This window comes from Calliopsis andreniformis, chromosome 6 (assembly GCF_051401765.1).
Source record: "Calliopsis andreniformis isolate RMS-2024a chromosome 6, iyCalAndr_principal, whole genome shotgun sequence".
Classification (NCBI taxonomy): domain Eukaryota; kingdom Metazoa; phylum Arthropoda; class Insecta; order Hymenoptera; family Andrenidae; genus Calliopsis; species Calliopsis andreniformis.
The window spans coordinates 12,201,454-12,221,825 of NC_135067.1; the positions used below are offsets into that span (position 1 = coordinate 12,201,454).

Genomic DNA, 20,372 nt, shown 5'->3' on the forward strand with positions numbered 1-20,372 from the left:
ATCGAGGGGGATCGCCAATCTCTGCCCCCCGACGACTAGGAATCGTCTAATTAAGCGAGACTGGATCGAACTTAAATAGCTGGGAAATCACGAGCGGCGGCCAGGTTTCACGAATCCTCGGATATCGTCGGATAAAAATGGGAATGAAAATGTAACTGCTCGATCCCTGGCGAACCCAGTAAAGGCTGATCGCCCCGAGATACACGGAGAAATCAAATTAAACGAGGCTAGGTATGTTCTTCGAAGCAGTAACGCGATAGCCCCTTCTCGTTCGCCCCCTTCCCCTAATCTCCGCGAATGACACCCCACGCATCTGCAGTAAGGACTCAATCCGCGGACAAGTATCGTCTGGACTGTTTCCAAGGCTTCGTTTTACAAGGACCACGAACCTTTATCCGCCACTCATCGCCATTTGTATATATAGCATCCTCGTCTTCTTTCCCGACGCGACTCTTCTCCCCGCAACAGTAGCAATAGCAATAGCGGCATCCCATCTCCTTGGGCTTTACAGCCGCCGAGGGGGCTTTATGCTTTTTTCGGCCGCGTTGTATTCACCGTTGCTCGTTTAATGCAAACCCAAATGCGTGCGGGGGATAATGCTCAAGGTATCTCTGGCTTCACCCCCCATTTAATCCCATAGTCGGCACAACAGCGAGACTTAGAGCTTTACATGAAAATTTAAGGACTTTTCAACCGGCTTCACGACGCGGCCCTTTCATATGCCCACGTGTACCAACACGGTCGAAGGTGTCTATGCGGGAACACGGACATGTGTGCCTCGCGCTTCCGGGCCGCTCCAACAGGAAACGCACTGAGTGCTCTCGCTTTATATCCATTCGAGACGAGTGAGCGAGCGTGCCCATCGTTGCCGATCCTTTTTACGTCCGTCGCCTGGTCCGCCAGTCATCTGAAAGCCACCATCGCATGATGTTCCAGGGTAGCAAGGGACGCGGATCCAGTTCTCGCGGTTTCAGGCACGCCCCAATGCATCCTCTCCGCTTTTCGGCGGGCTTTTGTGCCTCTTCGAAACCGCCCACGGCTAAACCGAGGCCCTTTGCGCGCCACTTTTTCTGAAGTAGCGTCTTTCGCGAGGGGGAGAAGTAATTACCCGAATCCATTAAGCTCGATTCTGCTGGCATGTGAGCGAAACTGATTGTTTCAGAGGTTGCTCCGTGTAAGCCTGCGTCGGGAGGTTTTCGATTCCATGGGATATTCTGTGTCCGAGGATCGATGCAGAGGGAATTCTCCGCGATGCACAAGGAAACTGTTCACTTGTCCTTAGAGAGTCCGCGGGTCTTCTGCCTTGAGAATAAATCGATGAGAAGCGTGTGGAGTGGTTTTGGCTTAATTAACGATCGGTGTCTCACGAGAGCTGCGGTTTTCTTTCATTTCACTCGACCTCTGACTCAATATTTTGCGAGAATACGTAAGTCGATCCCTCTTTCGTTAGTATTTTCTTTCGATTTTGGGTCTCCTTTGTAGCGATACTTTTCTGATACGCATTTGAGCACAAATAACGTGAGTTGTGTGTTCCATGGTCTGCTTACTTCTAACAAGATGGAACTTGAAATTCTTTTCGATAAATATTAGTATACTGAAATGCAGTGTCTTTTACCTATAGGTACATAGGTATAGCTTAAAGACTTGTTTGTAGAGAGTCGAGGTTTCTGAGGTCAAGTATTGTTAATAGTTAGGTACTTAAAACACAAGATCTTTCTAAAAGTGTATCTGACAGCTACATCTTGTTTTAATTAAGCATCCTCTTGGTAGCTAATTTGATTATTTTCAGTAAATTACTATTATACATACTTACTTAGCTATTCGATGTTTCGTTATACTTGTATTGTTATTACAGACACTAATACACTAATTTTAAATGAAAGAGAGTGCAAATAATTCAACCTCGATTAATCGAGATTTTACCGTATGTACTCCCAACATCAGATTTGCATCACACTTTCTATCTTCCCCTAATAAATCAGGTAATCGTTTTAAAAAATATACCCATAGAACGTATTCATTCCCTATCGCCTGAAATTATCATCTAGAAGGAATAATTTCCCAGACATTGCAAACTAAAAGTAAGTAGGTGCTCTGTTATCCAAACGAGCTACCTAAACCTACACTAAAATAAATTGAACAACCTCCAAGCTGCAGGCACTGAAACACAGCGAAATTGCAGTTTACACTCGCACAGGAAACAAGGTAATCGAGGATGTCTCCTCGCAGCGTCCCCTAAATAGTTGTTTTCGTTGATGGTACATCTATCCGTGGGCAATTCCCGTCACGGGTATCTTCGACGAAAGCTGTTCCGCTTATCGGTGCAGCGCGTACGTGCCATCTCGTACCAGCGCGTCGGCAATATTTCAACACCCTATTACAGAATCGCGGCAGGAAGCTCGTCAGGGTCCCACCCTTATTTTATTCCGAAACTGCTTCGCGACGATAACTCGCGGCCGAGGTACCGCACGGGATCGTAACAACGAGGGAAACTCGGTCCTGGCGCGGTTAACTTTTTTACTGCGGCAGCGGAGCTATCACCACCCCGAAAATGATTATTCCTCGCTTTACAGCTTTCTTGCCGTGGGGGCCTGGAACCTCTCTATATCCGTGGTCGCAAGGGTGGCGCGCGCGCGCGCGCTCTCGCGATCCCGCACACGTACCCGCGCGACCGCTACATTTTCCACAGGCGCACCAGTCTCTACGTGAATTGCATTAGGAATTCGGGAATATCCGGCGAACTTCCTACGCGCTGATCACTTGAGAATTTCACCAAAGCGCACGTCGATTCGAAGGAGCTTACACCATAAATTTCCTCGTACGTGTGTAACGCTCACTTCGGAAGTAACGTCGCATTAGAGATGCACAAGACGAACGGAACCCGATTCCCAACCAGAGTATACTCTCTCGGCGGGCATGCTCCTGCGAATCGTTTTTTCGACCATCGTTTGTCCGTCGGGAGTCCTTCAAGGACGCTGCGATGGCTGCAGGTGATAATGTGAAAGTCGCGGCGAGAATGCATACGCGATGAGCGCGAGGTGTCCTGTTTTAACACTGCGATGCGAGTATTTTGGAAAGTATGTTTAGTGAGATAAAATGTTTTTAGGGGTTTCTGAAGTTCAGTTGAGATAGGGGTGGGTTAGATTAAGGTTACATGAGTGCCTTCATAAAAATCGAGGATACAGTGATTCCAAGTTTATGTGAATTATAAATTTTAAGTTAAAGGAAGAAGTAGATAGAAGAATTAAACTCTACCACTGTAGTCGCAATTTTTAGGAAAACTTTTATATGAAACTTCGTATAAAGTTATAATAAAAAAAGTACCTATTCGTACAGTAGAATCTCGATTAAGTGGACTTTAATTATCTACGTATATTCTCTGTAATGCAGAGTTTCCATGAAGGTACAGTAGAACTGAAGGTGAAAGTAAAACTTTTATCTCGACTTTAAACAATTTTTTTTATCTGTTTTAATTTTTTTAATCTTCGAATTTTGTCTTAAACTGGTTAACCGAGATTCTTCTATTGTTTAAATGGACATAAGTGATTTTCACATAACTTCAATGCATTTACTCAGCAAGCTTTTATATACCTGTAGGTATATGCACTTCTACATATTACTTCTGAAACCTCTGAAGTACATCTACCTATTCTACTTCTCAGAGTACATATCTGCATTAATAAGTTACCATAGAATACTCTGCACATAGAACGATACGAATCGTGAATCCTGGCGTTTATTACGACTGTAGCAAGAAACTGTAATGAATCATTTTGAAGATTCTGCAGTTTTTAGATATCACCGAAGTCACAGAGCATGATAAACGATAGAGTAGTTCATGTATCTTCGCAGATGAAGTTTTATTCTTGATATTTTACGGTACAAGATGTTATAAAATACCTCGTAACTTTATGTTTAAAACTTTTATGCCAAGAAGTAAATGTGAAGAAGTGAAATACGGTAAAAGAAGAAGAAAAACATTACTATGTATATTGTGTTGTAGGATTATAATCGAAGTGAAAAATGTTTCGAAATGTAACGTGTAAAAGTGGAAACGGGATTTATTCTGTATACATACTTCATCTCCTCGTTATCTTGGACACAGTTGAAGTTGAATATTACTCAAATAAAACTAAAAAGTGTAGCATCTAGAAGGTGTCCAGTGAATATGTTCATAAAGGATTATTAAATTTGTATACAGGAATTTTAAAGATATTTTACCTTTTGTAATTAATTAGCGTTCTGTATGCAAAATTCGTGTTGAAAAAACTGTGACACCCTGTAAATAATTCATTTGCCATGTATATGCTAACTTATTCTGTAATCCCTTTAATTTTTTCATTTCTTAACATTTCAAGGAATAAATGAATTAAATAGGAAATGATTAAGATTCCTAATTTCATTCATTAAAAATTTATCTCCCACACTGTGAATAATTTCTAAACAACTCTACCCATGATATATCACTCAAACGAGCGGTCTTTTAATAATTTTTAACTGCGTATAATTTCTAAACTCTGCAGAGTCTCGCCGAAATGAAGTCGTTAACCAAACTTTCCCATGACTCACTGATTTTACAGAAGATACAACTATCACGCGTAATTTAAGCAATATTTTCCACGGGCATACGTGGAAGCTGAAGATAAGAATCATATCAAAAAATCACTTCCAGCTTCTTGCCGGCACTGCCTCGAACCGAGTACACGCTTCCTTTCTCGCTTTTAACATTCAAATCTCTCAGAGCAAAGAAGTACCTGGCCGCCGACATTTTCCTAAGACTTCGTTCAATCCCTGTCCCGTAAATCCTTCGAATTGGAGAAGCGCAAGATGATGGCTAGAAATCAGATCAAGAGCTCGCGACGAGAGACGAGGAACTCTCGGCGATTGGTTTTCCAGCGGCGTTTCAAAAGCCAAGCTTCAGGGACTCGTATCACAGACTTCTATGTATAATGTAGTAGATTGATAACTCCCTATGTATAGCCTCTATCAAAAAATATGTAATAAACTAGCGCATGCGCGGCGAAAGGTGCCAAGTAAAAGTACAATAGTATGATACTATAATTAAGTATTTGGACACTGTCATAATATATGTCCATAGAAAATGAAAAATGCGCGAGCACTTTAGTCTACATAGACTGCTGATAGCTCAGAAGTTGTCATTACATTTGATCGAATTGTTATCTGTCTAGAGTACTAACATATACATATGAAAGCCTGAACCTCCGTACAAAAGAGTCCAAAGAAGGGATCGTCTCTGACAGAGATTACGCGGCCGCCGAAATTCCTTCCCCGTCGTCGCGCTTCGGCTCGTTAATTCAATACTCCCGCTGGCCGCCATTAAACGGAATAAATTATTACCGTCAACACGGGGAATAAACCTCGGGGCAGAGGCAGCAGTCAGAGTGCTTGACGGATCGGAACGTGGCACGAAAAAGGAGCGCTGATGGCATAAATTGAAGCTTCTAGCTTGGCGCTAATAGACGCGCGAGCACGTTGCGGAATAACCCAGTCTGCTCGGGAGCGTGCGGTCCGCGGCAGTCACTTTATCGGATGCGTCGCTGTGTGGTGTGAGTTAATGATTCCATGCGGTGCACTGCTGTCTGCCCCGAGCGTACGTGTGCCCGTTTCCCCGCGTGTACGTGTGCGTTGCGCCCTGGCAGCCCGAGTGACACGCGTCTCTGTAGAAAATTCTCATTTGAATTGCAGAAGCTGCAGTTGGCCGCGCGAGCGCGCGCCGCGACTGCAGTCGGCTGATTGATTCATCAAAGCAGCGGGAGCAATTACGTCAGCGCAGGCAGGTGCGAGGTACGAAAAGGTATCCCTCCCCTGCGTCTCCAAGCGCCTTCGACCGTCGAGCGTACAGACCAATTACGCTGTTCCTTCGTGGCAGACACACCGCGAAACTTCGCCGTGCAGGAAGTTCCAGGCTGGTGGCCCGTGCGTGGGAGCGGTGAACAGGGACAACGCATCTGCGCGACGCGCGAAATACGACGTACGTGGGGCACCAGCTCGCGCGGCTCGCCAGAATTATGAGTTACGGCACTTCTTGGCGGACTGAGAGCCCAGCTAAGAGTCCTGGCCCGTGTCTGGCTACATAAATTATCGGATACGCGCCGCGGCGGCATTCGATAAGCTACGAGTTGCACGCCGCCCCGTGGAATTATTCCGTCCTCGTGGATGCCATTGGCTCGCGGAAAAATAATGATCCACTTACAGTCGATCGTTCCTTTCGGTCCAACCTGCTTCTGACTTCCTCGCCAACTGGATTTGAATAACGCTTTAAACTCGGAACGATCGCGGGCTCGTGGGTCCCGCGATCTCCTTTCCCTCGATTACTGTTTGTTGCGCGGTTTAATGCTGTTAATACAGTTTCCAACTTTGAACGAGCACGATCGATCAAAATTGACGCTTTAACCGACACGCTACGCTTAGCTGCCGCTTTACATTAACCACCGACGGATTAAATCATTAAGCGTATTATGTCACGTACGCGGATAAGTTTAGATGCTTTACTGCCGGAATAATATGTTTATGATATGAAATACGTATGCGCGAGTTTGAGACCTTTGGTGTTTCATTTCTGCTTTTTTAAGGTAAGGTAACTCGATCCCCTTGTGAAGAGAATGTAAAATTATATTATAGATGATATTTTTTTGAAACATTAAAAGAGCAAGAAGTATTTAAATTCAATAGTGACGAAATATAGAGAAATTTGAAGTCGTCAAATTTATTTATATATCTAATAATTGAAAATGAAGTCAGAGAAAGAGGTAGCTAGGTACTTAAGAAAAACATTGCATTAGAAGCCTATTTGCTATCCTTTCCATATTGAAACTTCATAATACTAATGTATTCTTAATGAGCAGACAATTCCAATCACGTAACTTCAAGTACATGCTGGTGAAAACAGCTAGAATTGCTTCTACATATGTAAGTAAGTATTCTTTCACTATAAGCGAACGCTTAGATTAGCGATGAGAGTTCGTGATGGCAGAATTGATTGAAATGATTCTACACGCAACAAGACACAGTTAATTGAAACTGAATTTCAATGGAAAAGAAGACGATAAAAAAAGAGTAAGAAAAAGAAGAAAAATATAAAATATCACAATACACTAAGTTATCAAACCTCCATAGATAAAATCTCCATAGATGTAGATAATTTTAATAGTACTTTCCAACTTTCTAACCTCATGAAAATATCGTAGAAACATATGTTAATTTTAATACGATATAAATTACTTTCTTCTTGTCCACTGCATACATAGGATCGTTCTTCGAATTTATATGGGAAGCTTTTTCCACTAGAAGCTTGCATCAAACGACTAAGTAGCGGAGCAAAAAACTAAGTGCCTCTAAATTTCTACGTCAAACACTTGTACGCAACAAAGCTTTCACCAACCAGCAATGAGAGCTCTAGCCAGCGCCGCGTCTGAGTCGCAACGTTAACAAGCAAAAATGAACTCGTGATCGCGCGAAGCGTTCAGTGGACACTATCGACGAAATCGTATGTTACCATGTCGGCGCAATTCCGCTCAGAAGCTATTAGAGGCGAAATAGGAAGGTTGTCGCAGAGACCCTGGAAACTTTTCGAATCCTCCGCGACTGGTCTCTGCCGTTCGGCGATTACACACAAATCCCCGAGTCCCATTTAACCCTTTCGAATCGTATATCTTCAATTGAAGAAACAGTTACTCTGATACATTACTTTCCAATGGGCTGGGTAGAGACGCCGAAGGGGCTTCCGAGGCCAGGTCGTCACTGGCAATAACTCTAAGAAACGGCTGCGCATTGAAAGGGCTAAGAGTCATTACCAGAAAAGTCGGCGCGCACCATCCTGAACGGGTATACGCGAGCAGACGAACGAGCCAGTTTATCTTGACCATGTTGAGAGGCACCATTTAATGTACGATCAGTGCTGGACAGTCGAATATTTCTCTTGTTTAAATATTCTACCTTTAACCCATTTCAGCTAGACTCTGTATTTTTGAATAGAATGGGCTACTGTACAGTCGGCGGAAGAGTTATAGAGAAGTTATAAATTAAGTGAAACTTGAAGAAGAATGAGCGGGAGTGGTCCAAGAGAAGGAGAATTCAATAAATAAGATAACTCTTTTTGTCTTATGTTGAGAGATACTGATGACTGTGTTTACCAGTCTGAAACAGGGATTTGAAGGCAGTAGGTACTGCTTGTATATAGGTATTATGCATGTAGAAGTACAGAACAATAGATGTTTTACTGAGCAAGTTAGAGTCACTTTTGACTTCAGGGTGAGTTTGGGGCAACAGTGAAGAGAAGAAATTTTGAATATCAATAATTATAAATATACTACCACTTATAAACATCAGTCACAACATCCTTCTATAATCCTTATCTCATGAGAAGACCCCTCTAAGTATAATTTTCATTTCTAAAAAACCTCTGCAGATTTCAAGATTGAAGTATCTACATATGTAACAACTTTGAAAATATACAATTTGAAAATTTGAAAATCTAAAAGTTTCTATCTCCCAAGAAGGTAATACACACAGATCAACTTCCACGATTAACATCTCGTGAATTATAGATTAACCACCTGTCCCAAAGACTTACTGCCTGCTAAGTCTCCACAAACCTGAAAAAAGTACCTACACGTGTATTCCAATTTCCCACAAGAAACGACCAAAAAATGTTACAAGCGATCTGCATCAAAGCGCATCTGCGATATTTAATGCCATCCACCCTAGTCACAGAACTTCCTCACGTTTCTCCGGCAATAAATCAGCGATTGATTAAAAAAAAAAAAAGGAATACAAAAATGGGAATCCTCGGTGGACGCATTTCGTCGGTCAGCTCGGGATGGCAGAAGCCCACGCTATTTCAATCCGGCCACCGCGGCGATCGTTTTATTTCCCGTGCAATATTCGAACGGTGGATTTTTACGGGCCAAGGTAATATCTGTTCGCGGTCGGTGTAATCCTTTCTCGCCGCTTGAACTTCGCGCGGGGCTTCGAAAAAGCCAGTATTAGACAGCAGCCGGCCAAGCGTTCAGCTTAATATTTGCGACTCGTTTTTCTTCGTCAGAATGGTCGGGAAGCGGCGTCGTTCCCGACGTCGGCGTCGGCGTTGGCGTCAGCCACGGTTGCTGGCACGCCAAGCACTCCGTGTAATCGTCGGCACGCGTAATTTACGGCGCGAGTTTTCAAAGTCCTTAAAGCTCGACGCGCTTTCCTTTAATTACTCGCGGCGGGAACTCGTTTTTCGATCCCCCCTTTTCCCACTTCGCATATGCCTGAGCCTCGATTATTTCAACTGGCTCGACGACACGATATTTAGATAATCGAGTGATCTTTCACCCCTTGACAACTAAATCGGAAAATTTGTTAATTCGAGGACCTTAACCATCTTGATACCATTTAGGGAAATTAAATCGTTATAAATATTTTGCGATAGTGATATCATGTTGTAATTCTATTTATATATATGAAGCTAAAATTATTTGGACTGATGTATTCGTTTTATGGATGTTAATAAATTGTAGATTGAAATATCTTTTTAACGTGGACGTGACAGTCGAAAATACAGAATTAAATTAAATTGAATACACATTGAAAATTTTCTTTTTTTTACACATTTATAGTGACTCGTGAATTCATTTATGAAGAATTAATAAATTCATCTGTTTACACTTTAAAGACATTTTACTCTATATTATAATTAAAGAAACTACAGTAGAACTAAACTGAAAAGTTGTAAATGATGCAATTTAAGAAAGATATGTATGGCAGTAATTCCCACAAATAATTATTAAAATACATATGAATGAATCTACGAGTCACTATACTTATGATTTCTTCAAAAATTAAAAGCTTTGACAATAATTCTACGAATACGTCTTAATATCATAAGACTAAGAAAGTACATAAAAACACTCACATGATAAAATAACACCTTCCCTCCGATGAATAGATCAAGAATAATAAAATTAATTAATCCCATCAATCGTTCAATGAAACTTACATCAGTCACGTGTTCCACTCCTATGACGGTACCAAGCTGCAACAAAAACACAAGCATAATTACAAATTTGATTCATTCCATACACATTACTCTATTTAATACAAAAACTCCATAGAAAATAGAAGGTAGGTACTGAATATACATTTAACAACTGATTTCGAAAACGCATAAGGAGATATAAGTCTCCTTTACGTCTCAAGTATTCTCCTCTTCCCTGATCTCATTGAGAACTCGTAGCTCGCAGATAGAAGCAAAACTATCTCCTATTTCAAAGGACTCCACGAAAATGGGATCGTATTAAAATGTACCGCTGACAGGGATTAGGCTCGCGAGGCACGACAATAAGGTATAAGATTAGGAGTTACGAGAATAGGTTGCGCGGCAGGATTAGAAACGTGGAGCACGACGATAAGGGTTCTTATGACAGGTAATTGAAGCCTGTTAGAACGTTATTAGCGGCTCGAACTACGCGAAGAAACCGAGAGCGCAAGGTACGCCGCCCGAACGTGATTGGTTGCCAAGCCACCAGCACGTGGAAAATTTACAGCGAGGAAATTAAGATTCTATTGGGGCGCTTAATATATCATGAGGCGAAGAATGGACCTCTTCAGCGAGGGAATAAAAATTTCTACGTCAGAAGAGCCTCGACGTGATGACGCACAGTGTTCGGAAATGCCTAGCAAGATTTTGACCATCTCTGATAGCTTAATCCTTGGTGTCATAACCTTTCGTTCTGTATTATTCTTTATTATTTTCTTCTGCTTTTCTTTTCTGCTCTTTACCTTAACTAAATAATTTCATTTCCATCTAACATAAAATAGTAAAACACATATTAATCAAAATTAATGTTAATATCGTCGATAAACTTGTCGACAAGAATTCATACACCATTAAGGTTTCTTTTAAATTCCTTTTTTATTATTTGTACCTACGTACAAAATAATTACAAATAATTATATAATACCACCAAGACGAAACATAATTTTTCGTGTCTAAATCGTCGTTTTCGAACACTGTGCAGCTTGTCGCGTTAATAATCGGGCGCGAGTGACTGTAACGCTTTTTATCGGAAGTAACCGGAGCGCGAGGCGGGGCGATTAATTTTTAATTCATCGCGAAGCAACACCGAAGAAGGAGCAATTCATTACTGCAACGAGCCTGCGCGATCGGATTACTTTTCACGGTCATTTGATCCGCAACGTGCATCGTACGCTCGCTGACGAGGCGTTTGGAAAACGAACCGCTAGGAGCACCGATCGCGGAACGGAATATTAAAATTAAAATGAATTATAGGGCGCAATTATGACTCGCATTCATTATGATTTCATCGATGGGATCGCCGTCGTAACGCCACACCGTGCTCGCTCGTTTGTGGAATTCCTACGAAGCGGTTAAATGAAATTCATGCGAGCACGAATGGCTGCGATCGATCAACGTCGACGAGCGTATTGGGATAGTTTCGCCGTTGCTTCTATCCGAGGGAACAATTGAGTATTTATCAGATGTTAGGGGGGAAAAATCGGTGCATGAGTGTATGTCAATTGCGCGATTATATTCTTGACGCTTTGATAGCTGCTATCAGAGCTGGGAAGAATTTAAAGTAGCTTCAAGTTTCGAGAGAAATAGTGGAAATAAAATGTAGATACGTATGGGGTGTTATTTGAAAGCACTGGTTCGTCTACTGTCTGTATGCTTCGAACTCTTCACAATTTACATTCCGATCTGATGAAAATACAATAACGATTTGACGAAAACAGTGAAAAATAATAACTTCTACTTCGTATTTTACACGCGCGTGAACAGAAAATAGTGGATTGAAAACGGGGAATAATATTTGAAGATAAAATGGAAAATAGCTTTGCTGTAATTAAATAGCTCACGAACAAATTACGAATATTACATATCATGTATTAAAATAGGATAACTTGAAATATTGTACCATCTATGTAGAGTTCAAATTTAACTACATTAAACATTTATGTGTCAAATAGCTAAAAAATTTACTTGATATTCAATATTAAATCAATACATTTTTTATACGAACCACATGTGTACGAATATTTTGTCAGGAAAAAGCAACGTAACCTTTAAAAACTTTCCACTATGTAAACCACTCGTGACTAAAGTCAAACATAGTTAACAATATGGCGTCGAATTTCTTCTATTAAAATGCATTCAATAAGTCGCACATATTAATAATAACCTCATCGATCTAACCGTGTTGACAGATATCCAATTACTGAATTTGACAATTGACCGATCAACAATGAGTAGTAAATGGTAAATAACTGTATTGATTATTATTCTTACCACAAAATTGATGCCCATTCCAGAGATATGTAAAATGCAATGTCAGGAGAGATGAATGTAAAAGTATCTGGCAAATATCTTCGACTTTCGAAGGTCCTCAGCTTCCAGCCACTATATTTCACTAATTAATCTACTTGCCATTAGAAACACTCTACAATAGTAACCAATTAAGCACAATAGAATAACAAATCTAAGTAATTAGACAGAATTTCGTTGATCCATCCTGAATAGTACAAAAGCGCGCGAACAGTAGAAACGTCGAGCAATTGCGAGAAGCAACTCTCCGCGCGGCCGACAGAGGCGCCAGTATCGATCCATCGTTTACAGGCCAGCGCCGCGAAATATGAAATTGAAATCAACTTACATGACTCCTTTGCTCTCTTGCTTGCAACTTAAATCAATATTTCAGTAGGATCTGTAGCATACGCTTGCAGGTCTTCAAAAAATTTCATTTGAGAACCTCGAGTGAATAAATCTTCAAAGAGGATTCAATTTTTCAGCCAGTTTTCCCAATAAAAAAGTAACACGGAGTACCCGACGTTAAAGAACAGAGCAGCCAGCGGTAATATAGTACGCGGAAGTTTTCTGATCAAAGGTAGAAAAAGCGTCGCTGCGAGCCATTCATATCCGCGCATAAATTTTAATTCGATCGTGACCTTTCCCGATTCCCTCTTATGAAAGATTCAAACGGTCGTTACGCAAGAATGCGGCGGGATGCAAACGCGTTTGATTAGAACGCAACACGTCGCTCGTGAATATCATCCGGTTAGCATGGAATTGCTGTTTCGTTCTTCGTGCCATGGAAAGCTCGTTAGCTGGCGGACTCGCAACGATACGTTTCGCAACAAAGAATCAAACAACGCGTTACTGTTCCGCCTCGCCCCTCGCATCGAGACGCGCGTGGAGAAGTTTTAATTGATCAACTTCTGGAGAAATGATGGTGGAGCTGACGTTATGAGATGAATCATTGACTTCGAAATTCCTTTCTGACGTTCTAGAGAAGGAAGACAAATTGAGTCATTAGGACCTGTCATGCGGTTCAAATGTGCATTATTTGTGTTGGAATATTTATATGAGAGGCTCAAGTGGGTTAAATTGTGATACTGAAAATTGCTTTTTTATTACTAAAGAGATAGTCTTTTCGAAGTAGTGTTTCCTTGACATAGGCTTACTGTTTAATGGTGAATTTATAACTTGGGGCTTATTATCGTGGTAAAATCATGCTCATAGAATACCACTTTACTTTTATAAAATTCTTTCCTTCTAGTACTTTCAAATTATAGCGAATGTAACAACTAAACTATTACAAGGAAATACTGTACTTAATTTTGAATGCTTTGCAACTGTATCTGCTTCAAAAATGCGCTACTTAACTTGTCAATAAGCAATTCAACTTTATTCGCATAATTTGTATTTCTTAAATGAAATTTAAAGCAAGTAATATTTAAAAATGTAGAAGATATAATATGAAAATTACAATGTGCTAGAATTGAATATTACATATTACACATTTTATGCAGATAAATTACTTAATAGAATAAATTGTAAGATAAGCACAACGACTAGCTAAAGGACAAATTCTATACCATTTAGTAAATAGCGACCTCGTAAATAAAATATTCGCATTTGCTTGGAATCGCAATGAACGCGGACGTATTGCGCCGTCCTTGAATCAAGACAGAATTCTTCGAAGAAAAACGCGAAGCTGCAGTGAGTCGTTCCATAAAACTGTCAATAACAGAAGCGATAAACGCTATCGTCCAATGAAATTTCTCAGAAGCGACGTTTCCGAGGAATCATTCTTCGCGGTAATATCACAACTACCGATTTCATTCATAATTTAACGAGTCTCGGAACGATCCTCGTTCAAGTTTCCTTGAGAAGGATAAAAATAGGTATACACTCTCATTTTATCATCGCTTCTTCAAAATGCTCCCGTTCAGCACGAAAATTGTCGAGCTTCTTACCAGAACGTGCAAAAAATACAATCGATAACGTTAATATCGTTGCATACTTCCACGTAATTGGAAAGGATTCTTATCGACAACTTTATCAGCCAGAACTCCTCCTAACGAGCTACTCTGGTCTTATTATCATAAAACTGACGCACCTAAATTGGTAATTTGATCAGGTTTCCGGAACTTCTCGGCACCGTGGGTCGCCGCGAAAATTAATAGTCCCGTTCGCTCGGTGGAAGACGAGAAAAATCGGCCAGCCGAAAGAACAGGGAGAAAAACGGGTCCCCGTGAAAATTTGCGCGTGAAAGCATCGGCGTAATACAACGAGCTTCATCAAAAGCGTCGTTTCGTCGGCGCGCAGACTAACATTATTCGCATGTATTATGTATACCGTGTGCACAATGACGAAGCAGCGCCCGTGAACTGCTTCGATTCGACGATTTTTTTTTTTTTCCATTCGCCCTCGGTGCCGCCCCTTTCGTCTCTGCCCCTTGCCATGCCGTTCCATTCTCTTCGGCCGCGGAACGAACCGCGGTGTATGCGTTAGCATACTGACGAGAGTCGCGCGAGGGGTTGGATAAAGGTGCAAGCAAACCGATGTAACGAATGCGCAAACAAGCACGTTGCTGGTGCACGCGACGCGATATAATGAAGTTAGGCGAAGTACAGCGGCGGGCCTGCTTTTCAGCGCGATCCGAAAACTCGAAAGGATGCCCGTGTACACGTACCCAACCCTCGTCCCTGTTCCGCGGTGATGCATGTTTGCACGGAAGGTATCTGCATCTCGAGGGTAAATAGGAGGGAAACCGAGCGTCACGCTGCGTACAAGTATCGCGTGGTTTCCTCGATACACCCGCCCCCCCAAACCGGAGAACGTATTTTCAAATTGTCTCGAATCTAGCGCGAGCTGCTGAACGGCGGTTTCTGAACAGTGTCTCGATATAGGGCGCCGAGGTATCGTGAAATTCTATAGGTTATATAGTGATTTAAAAAGGAGAACGGAAGTCTCGTATAACGTTTGAATGGCATGGTTCTTCTAACGAGAATTAAATATTCTGAAACTGTTTATTTGTGCGTAAAAAAGTCAGAGAAAGATTGTTTGGGAAATATAAATATGCTGCCACATGGTAATCCTATGGATTCAATGGGTTTTTTAATCCTTCGTTGGCACGGTTCGTGTCAGTATATTTATATTGATTCAGTCTTTAGAATTCGATATGGAAAGTGTTTTTAAATAACTCAATGTTTATTGCCAGCTTGTTATTGTGAATGCAGGAGAATGCAAAATGTAGTTGTTAACAATAGTTGATTTATTATTTTTTTAAATTGAGAAAGTTGTTAAAAGAGGAAGCAAAATGTCACCTGAAGTATTTAATAAGATAAAAGTTGTAAATTTTCTATGTAATACCTACTATTAATTATTTTTTACAAAGCAGTCAATGATTCTACCTAACTATGTCGTATCACTGATACCATGCCAATTGAGAGTGAATTTAAAAAAAATTATATCTTCAATCCCACCACATTTATTATTGCCAAGGGAATCACTGAAACGTGATAGTAAAATCCTTTAAGCTGGAGATCAATCAGGAATTGGATCTATCTCGAACTAAAGTTCGCGATCGATACAACATTGGCTAAACAGATTTAGGCCTCTGGAAGTTCGTCGCCGATAGAAATGACCTTATCGGTAATTCATTCAACCCAGCTGCAGCCGCGCTTCAATTACTTAGAAAATAGCATTACGCTGCCAATTGTTCGCCGCGGATTTGGGTCGAGCAAGAAATTACGTGCCTCTGTTTGTCCATTAAACGGCAGGGAATATAATCGCGAGCCACCTAATTACTGAATCTCTCATTTTCGTAACTTAAACGGCAAACGAGATTAGGAGGGCGCAAGAGCTTGTATATTAATACAAAAACATATATAAATAAGACTACGAGGAATCCCTACTTAGCGAAGTATAATGAAGTTAGGAAGAGCACAGCCTGCCGCTGAAGGCTGGTTTTCAGCGTGACTCAAAGACTCGGTTATGCGGGACTGTATTCCCCGACTCGGTGATGCATGTTTGCACGGGGATATCTGCATTTCAACAGCAAATATGCCAGAAACTCCACAGTGTACCAAACATCGTTTCCGAATCTTGTCTTACTACTTTTCGTGGAATTCTCTGTGAAATATGTTCTTAAATAATTTCTTATGCTAGACAAATTTTCGAGCCGAATGTTGACGCAAATGGCTTACAAGTATTAGTAAACTGAAAATACTTCTGAGAGAGGTATCATATAAAACAGCTTAATACATTGAAAAGGAGCAACATATTTAAATGTTACTACCTACTACCATTGCAGATATAGCTGAAAGTATCTAAATGTTAGATCTGAAGGATACTACAAACTGAAAAGATGATATTGAAATTCTTAGGAATTCTCTTCCTCTCAAATTTTTAGAGATTTCATTTGTTTCGATTTTAGAATTCCAATTCCTAAAAGAGGGTCACCTTTCTCGTAGGATTCAACTATACTCGACCACTTCTACATGTTTTCTCAGGTCCTGCATTTTAAATGATACTTTCAGACTTAAACCCAACTCCTCCCAGCTGTATCCTAGATAAACTAACGAATAACTGAAGGGAATTTAACAATTGATCAGAGGCTGGGAATCCTGTTTCACAGGCAAACAATCGAAGGGATCGTGGGACATCAGAAGGTCTCGGTCCACGTAATCAGCAAGAAGAAGTTACTTGTACATGCGAACGCACCGACGAACGGGATAACGAAGTTAGGAAAAGTACACCATGGGGGCTAGTCACAGGCCTGGTAATTCGAGGTCCCGCGCGCATGTGTGTCAGCCCCTGTTTACAGGTTCTGCGTGTTTGCATACGGGTATCTGCATCTCGATGGTAAATACTACGAGAACCGAATGCGATGCAGTTTGTAACTTGTTTCCCGGCCACCTTATGTGTCCCTCTAAATTGCACCTTCTCGGTTAACGCTCTACATTATACCGTTATACTACGAGACAAATAGACTCTGTGTCCTTAAAACGAGCCTGCAACTGCTCCTCGTCAAACAGTCAGCATTCGTATCCTTTAAACAAGTTGAAATACTGTTTGCTCGGATACAAACACAAATATCATGCTACTGAGTAAACAATTTACACGAGGTGCTGGGGAAGTTTTGCTATGATTCTACGGTTTGCATGGGTGAAGAAAAAAATATGGCAAGGGAAGTGTAACTTCGGGGAGGGAAGAAAAACGAGTGCTCGCAATAAGGGAGTGATCGAGATAGGAGAAATACGATCTAGTAATGAACTCTCAGTGTGTACTTATTTCTTACGCGGTCAGCATCCTATCTGCATCTCCATGGCGACTGTACATTAACATTATATATGCTGCTACCAAGAAATGATTTCAATAGCCAATTAGAACAAGAAGAAGACAGTAGACTAAACATAAAAATGAATTAAAAATAGTATTTGTTCAAGTTGGAGTTACTCCTAAAGCAATGGAATTTTTAATGAAATATACCATAGCAGTCGATCAGTTGACCTACTAGAACCGTCACATATGAAATCAGAATATCAAGAACAGGTCGTTTTCACGTGTTCAAATCCGGTTAGCAAGAGAAAAATACGAGAAACTGTGACAAGAATTTCGTCGGATGATCGAACGACGTAAGAATACACGACTGGATAGCGATTTTCACGGAGCACTAGCGATTCCCGTGCATATTTGTATGTACACAGTCCCGTGTATCCCCTTATATGTGCGGCTGATGTATGTTTGCTCGTGAATATCTGCATCTCCACGGTAAATACGACGAGTTATGCCGCACACGATTTTCGATTCACGTCTTGTCTGCGCCTCTTGCCCCCGACTCGTTCCCAGATACCTATCGTTTCGAAGCGGTACGCCGCAACGTGGCACGACCACGACGACAGGGCGACGGCCATCACGGCGACGAGCGCCGACGAAAAGATTTGTTGTTGGCCAGATAACAACGCCGGTGTAACTACTTGGGCGATAACAATTCGCGTTCAAGTGTCGGTGATTCGTGTCGCGGGCAACGTGCCCCCGTGTAGTTTCAGCCGACGCCAATTCTTGTCACCGCGGTTACAAACTGTTATCGCCTAGACACCTACGTGCATACGTCCGCGTGCCGGAAAACGATCGATCTTTTTCTGCCTAATACCCGACGCGCTTCCGACTTCTCTGCCAATGAATATTTCCGCGTCTGTGACCGTGTGCGAGACCAGAGCTCGCCGTTTGTCTATGCAAATCCGTCCTCGCGCTGTATGCAGGGTGTTTCTGGTCCGATTGTTTCTGGTAACAGGCAGTCGCTGCGGGGCGGTGAAACAATGTTCGAGGGCCGATTCGGTATCTACGTGATGTCTCGAGGGTTTTGGAAGATCGGTGGTACAGGTGAAAAAGTAGGGATTTTGTATGGGAAAATTAGTGGAATATGTAGAGGACAGTGTGTTGGTATGCTCGTTTTCGAGAAAATTGAGTAGGTGGAACCGTTACAGAGGCAGAGAACGCAGAAGCAGAGAACACAGAGGCAGAAAACGCAGAAGCAGAGGACAACTCGTTGCTGGTCTGACCAGTGACTGTATCTACTGTAAAGTAGAAGCGTTCCTCTCACTATGTATATTCCTGAAGTTCTGAAATTGCATGTACTTGCAGACTTCAATGCATGGATATTCTTGCAAAATTGTAAGTCTCCTAAATTTTGTAATTTTTATAATAAAAAATATTCCTCATTTCTTCATATAGAATTACGACTTTTTAGCTCTTGGTACCTTGAATAATCTTTGTTGGAGCCTCCTACAGAATGCAACTTCATAGAAGAAGAACATGTAATGATGCTCAATGTACGACAGAAGTGTGCTCCCTGATTAGCCCTTATAAACTGTTTAGAGAGAACGCATACAGAAAGTCTTAGAGAGTTTAAGGAGTTCCAAGTACGTCCTTAGCAAGTTTTAAAAGAGTATATTTCGAGCATCTAGCGAGTTGATAGCAAGTTCTTGAAGTTATAGAAAGAGTCGAGAGAGTAGTAAAACAATAACAGCATCCAAAAACGTTTATCTACCTCGATATAAAATCATCGATACTATGCTTACTGTACTTTACAATTTAAAACAAATAAGATTTTTTAAGTCTACACTGAGCTACCACCACACGAATTAACTGGAGAAGCCTCTCGCTCACCTTACACTGCTACCACTGAACTGTGAGCCTCTAATGAAGAAAGACTATATCCTTATACACAGGGTGTTTCAGAAATACATGTCAAAATATTTTATGATTCTTTCAGTATAGACTCAGCGTCTGAAGTATTGACATATATTTCTGAAACACCCTGTATATATAAATCACTGAAAATGACGTCTAATGTAAAACACTTCGTAAAAAGAAAAAGAAAAATTGTTTACTCCTTCTAAAGACCAGAGATCAGTATATGCAAAAACAGCAATAAGATTTGGTACTGATTTCCCTTATCCTGTATTTGACATTACCTGAGCGATAAAGCGTGGATTGGAAGCACGGTTTATTCGAGAGCTCGGAATTGTCAGGCTGAAAGCATCGCGTCTATCCCGTGGAAGCTCGGATCTCCACCGCAGACAGTTTTCGATTTCGGTCTGGTGTAGTATAGTTCCGCCTTTACCGTAGTTTGGGTGAGGGTGTATCGTTCTGCGAGCATCTCGCCGCCAGAGGGCCTCTGGCTGACATCTCTCCTCGGGACCGTAGTTGTTAGCATCGAAGAGACCGAATTAATTAACGAGCGTATCGTTAAATCGAACAAACGAAGTACCACTGTCGACCTACCGGCCTTTGATCAGACGCAAACTCCGTGTACACCAGGATATATCATTCTGTACATTTGTCTGCTTGTCCCCTACATGAAAGCCGCGTGATTCGAGAGGCAATAAGCTGATCACGCTACCAGGGATTTGTCTGAATTAGCACTGGCTTAACTCGCTTAATCGTATTTATGCACACGAAACACGAAATCTTATCTCTTGGTCATAATTTTGAGAATACTAATTAAGCCCGATTGACTATCGATGTATTATATTATACTATAAATATTGTTATAATATTC

General features: G+C 41.3%; 1 protein-coding gene across 2 annotated transcripts in view; it reads right to left on the minus strand.

The window, feature by feature from the left end:
• Window positions 1-20,372, minus strand: part of LOC143180571 (uncharacterized) — a 288,265-nt gene that overhangs the window by 240,703 nt on the left and 27,190 nt on the right. Inside the window, exon 2 of one of the 2 annotated variants that reach the window (XM_076380390.1) lies at window positions 10,001-10,036. In XM_076380390.1, the coding sequence (XP_076236505.1) occupies window positions 10,001-10,036 (36 nt within the window). Of the gene's footprint in view, window positions 1-9,916; window positions 10,037-20,372 lie in introns of both variants that reach the window. The other variant, XM_076380389.1, reaches the window with a different exon arrangement.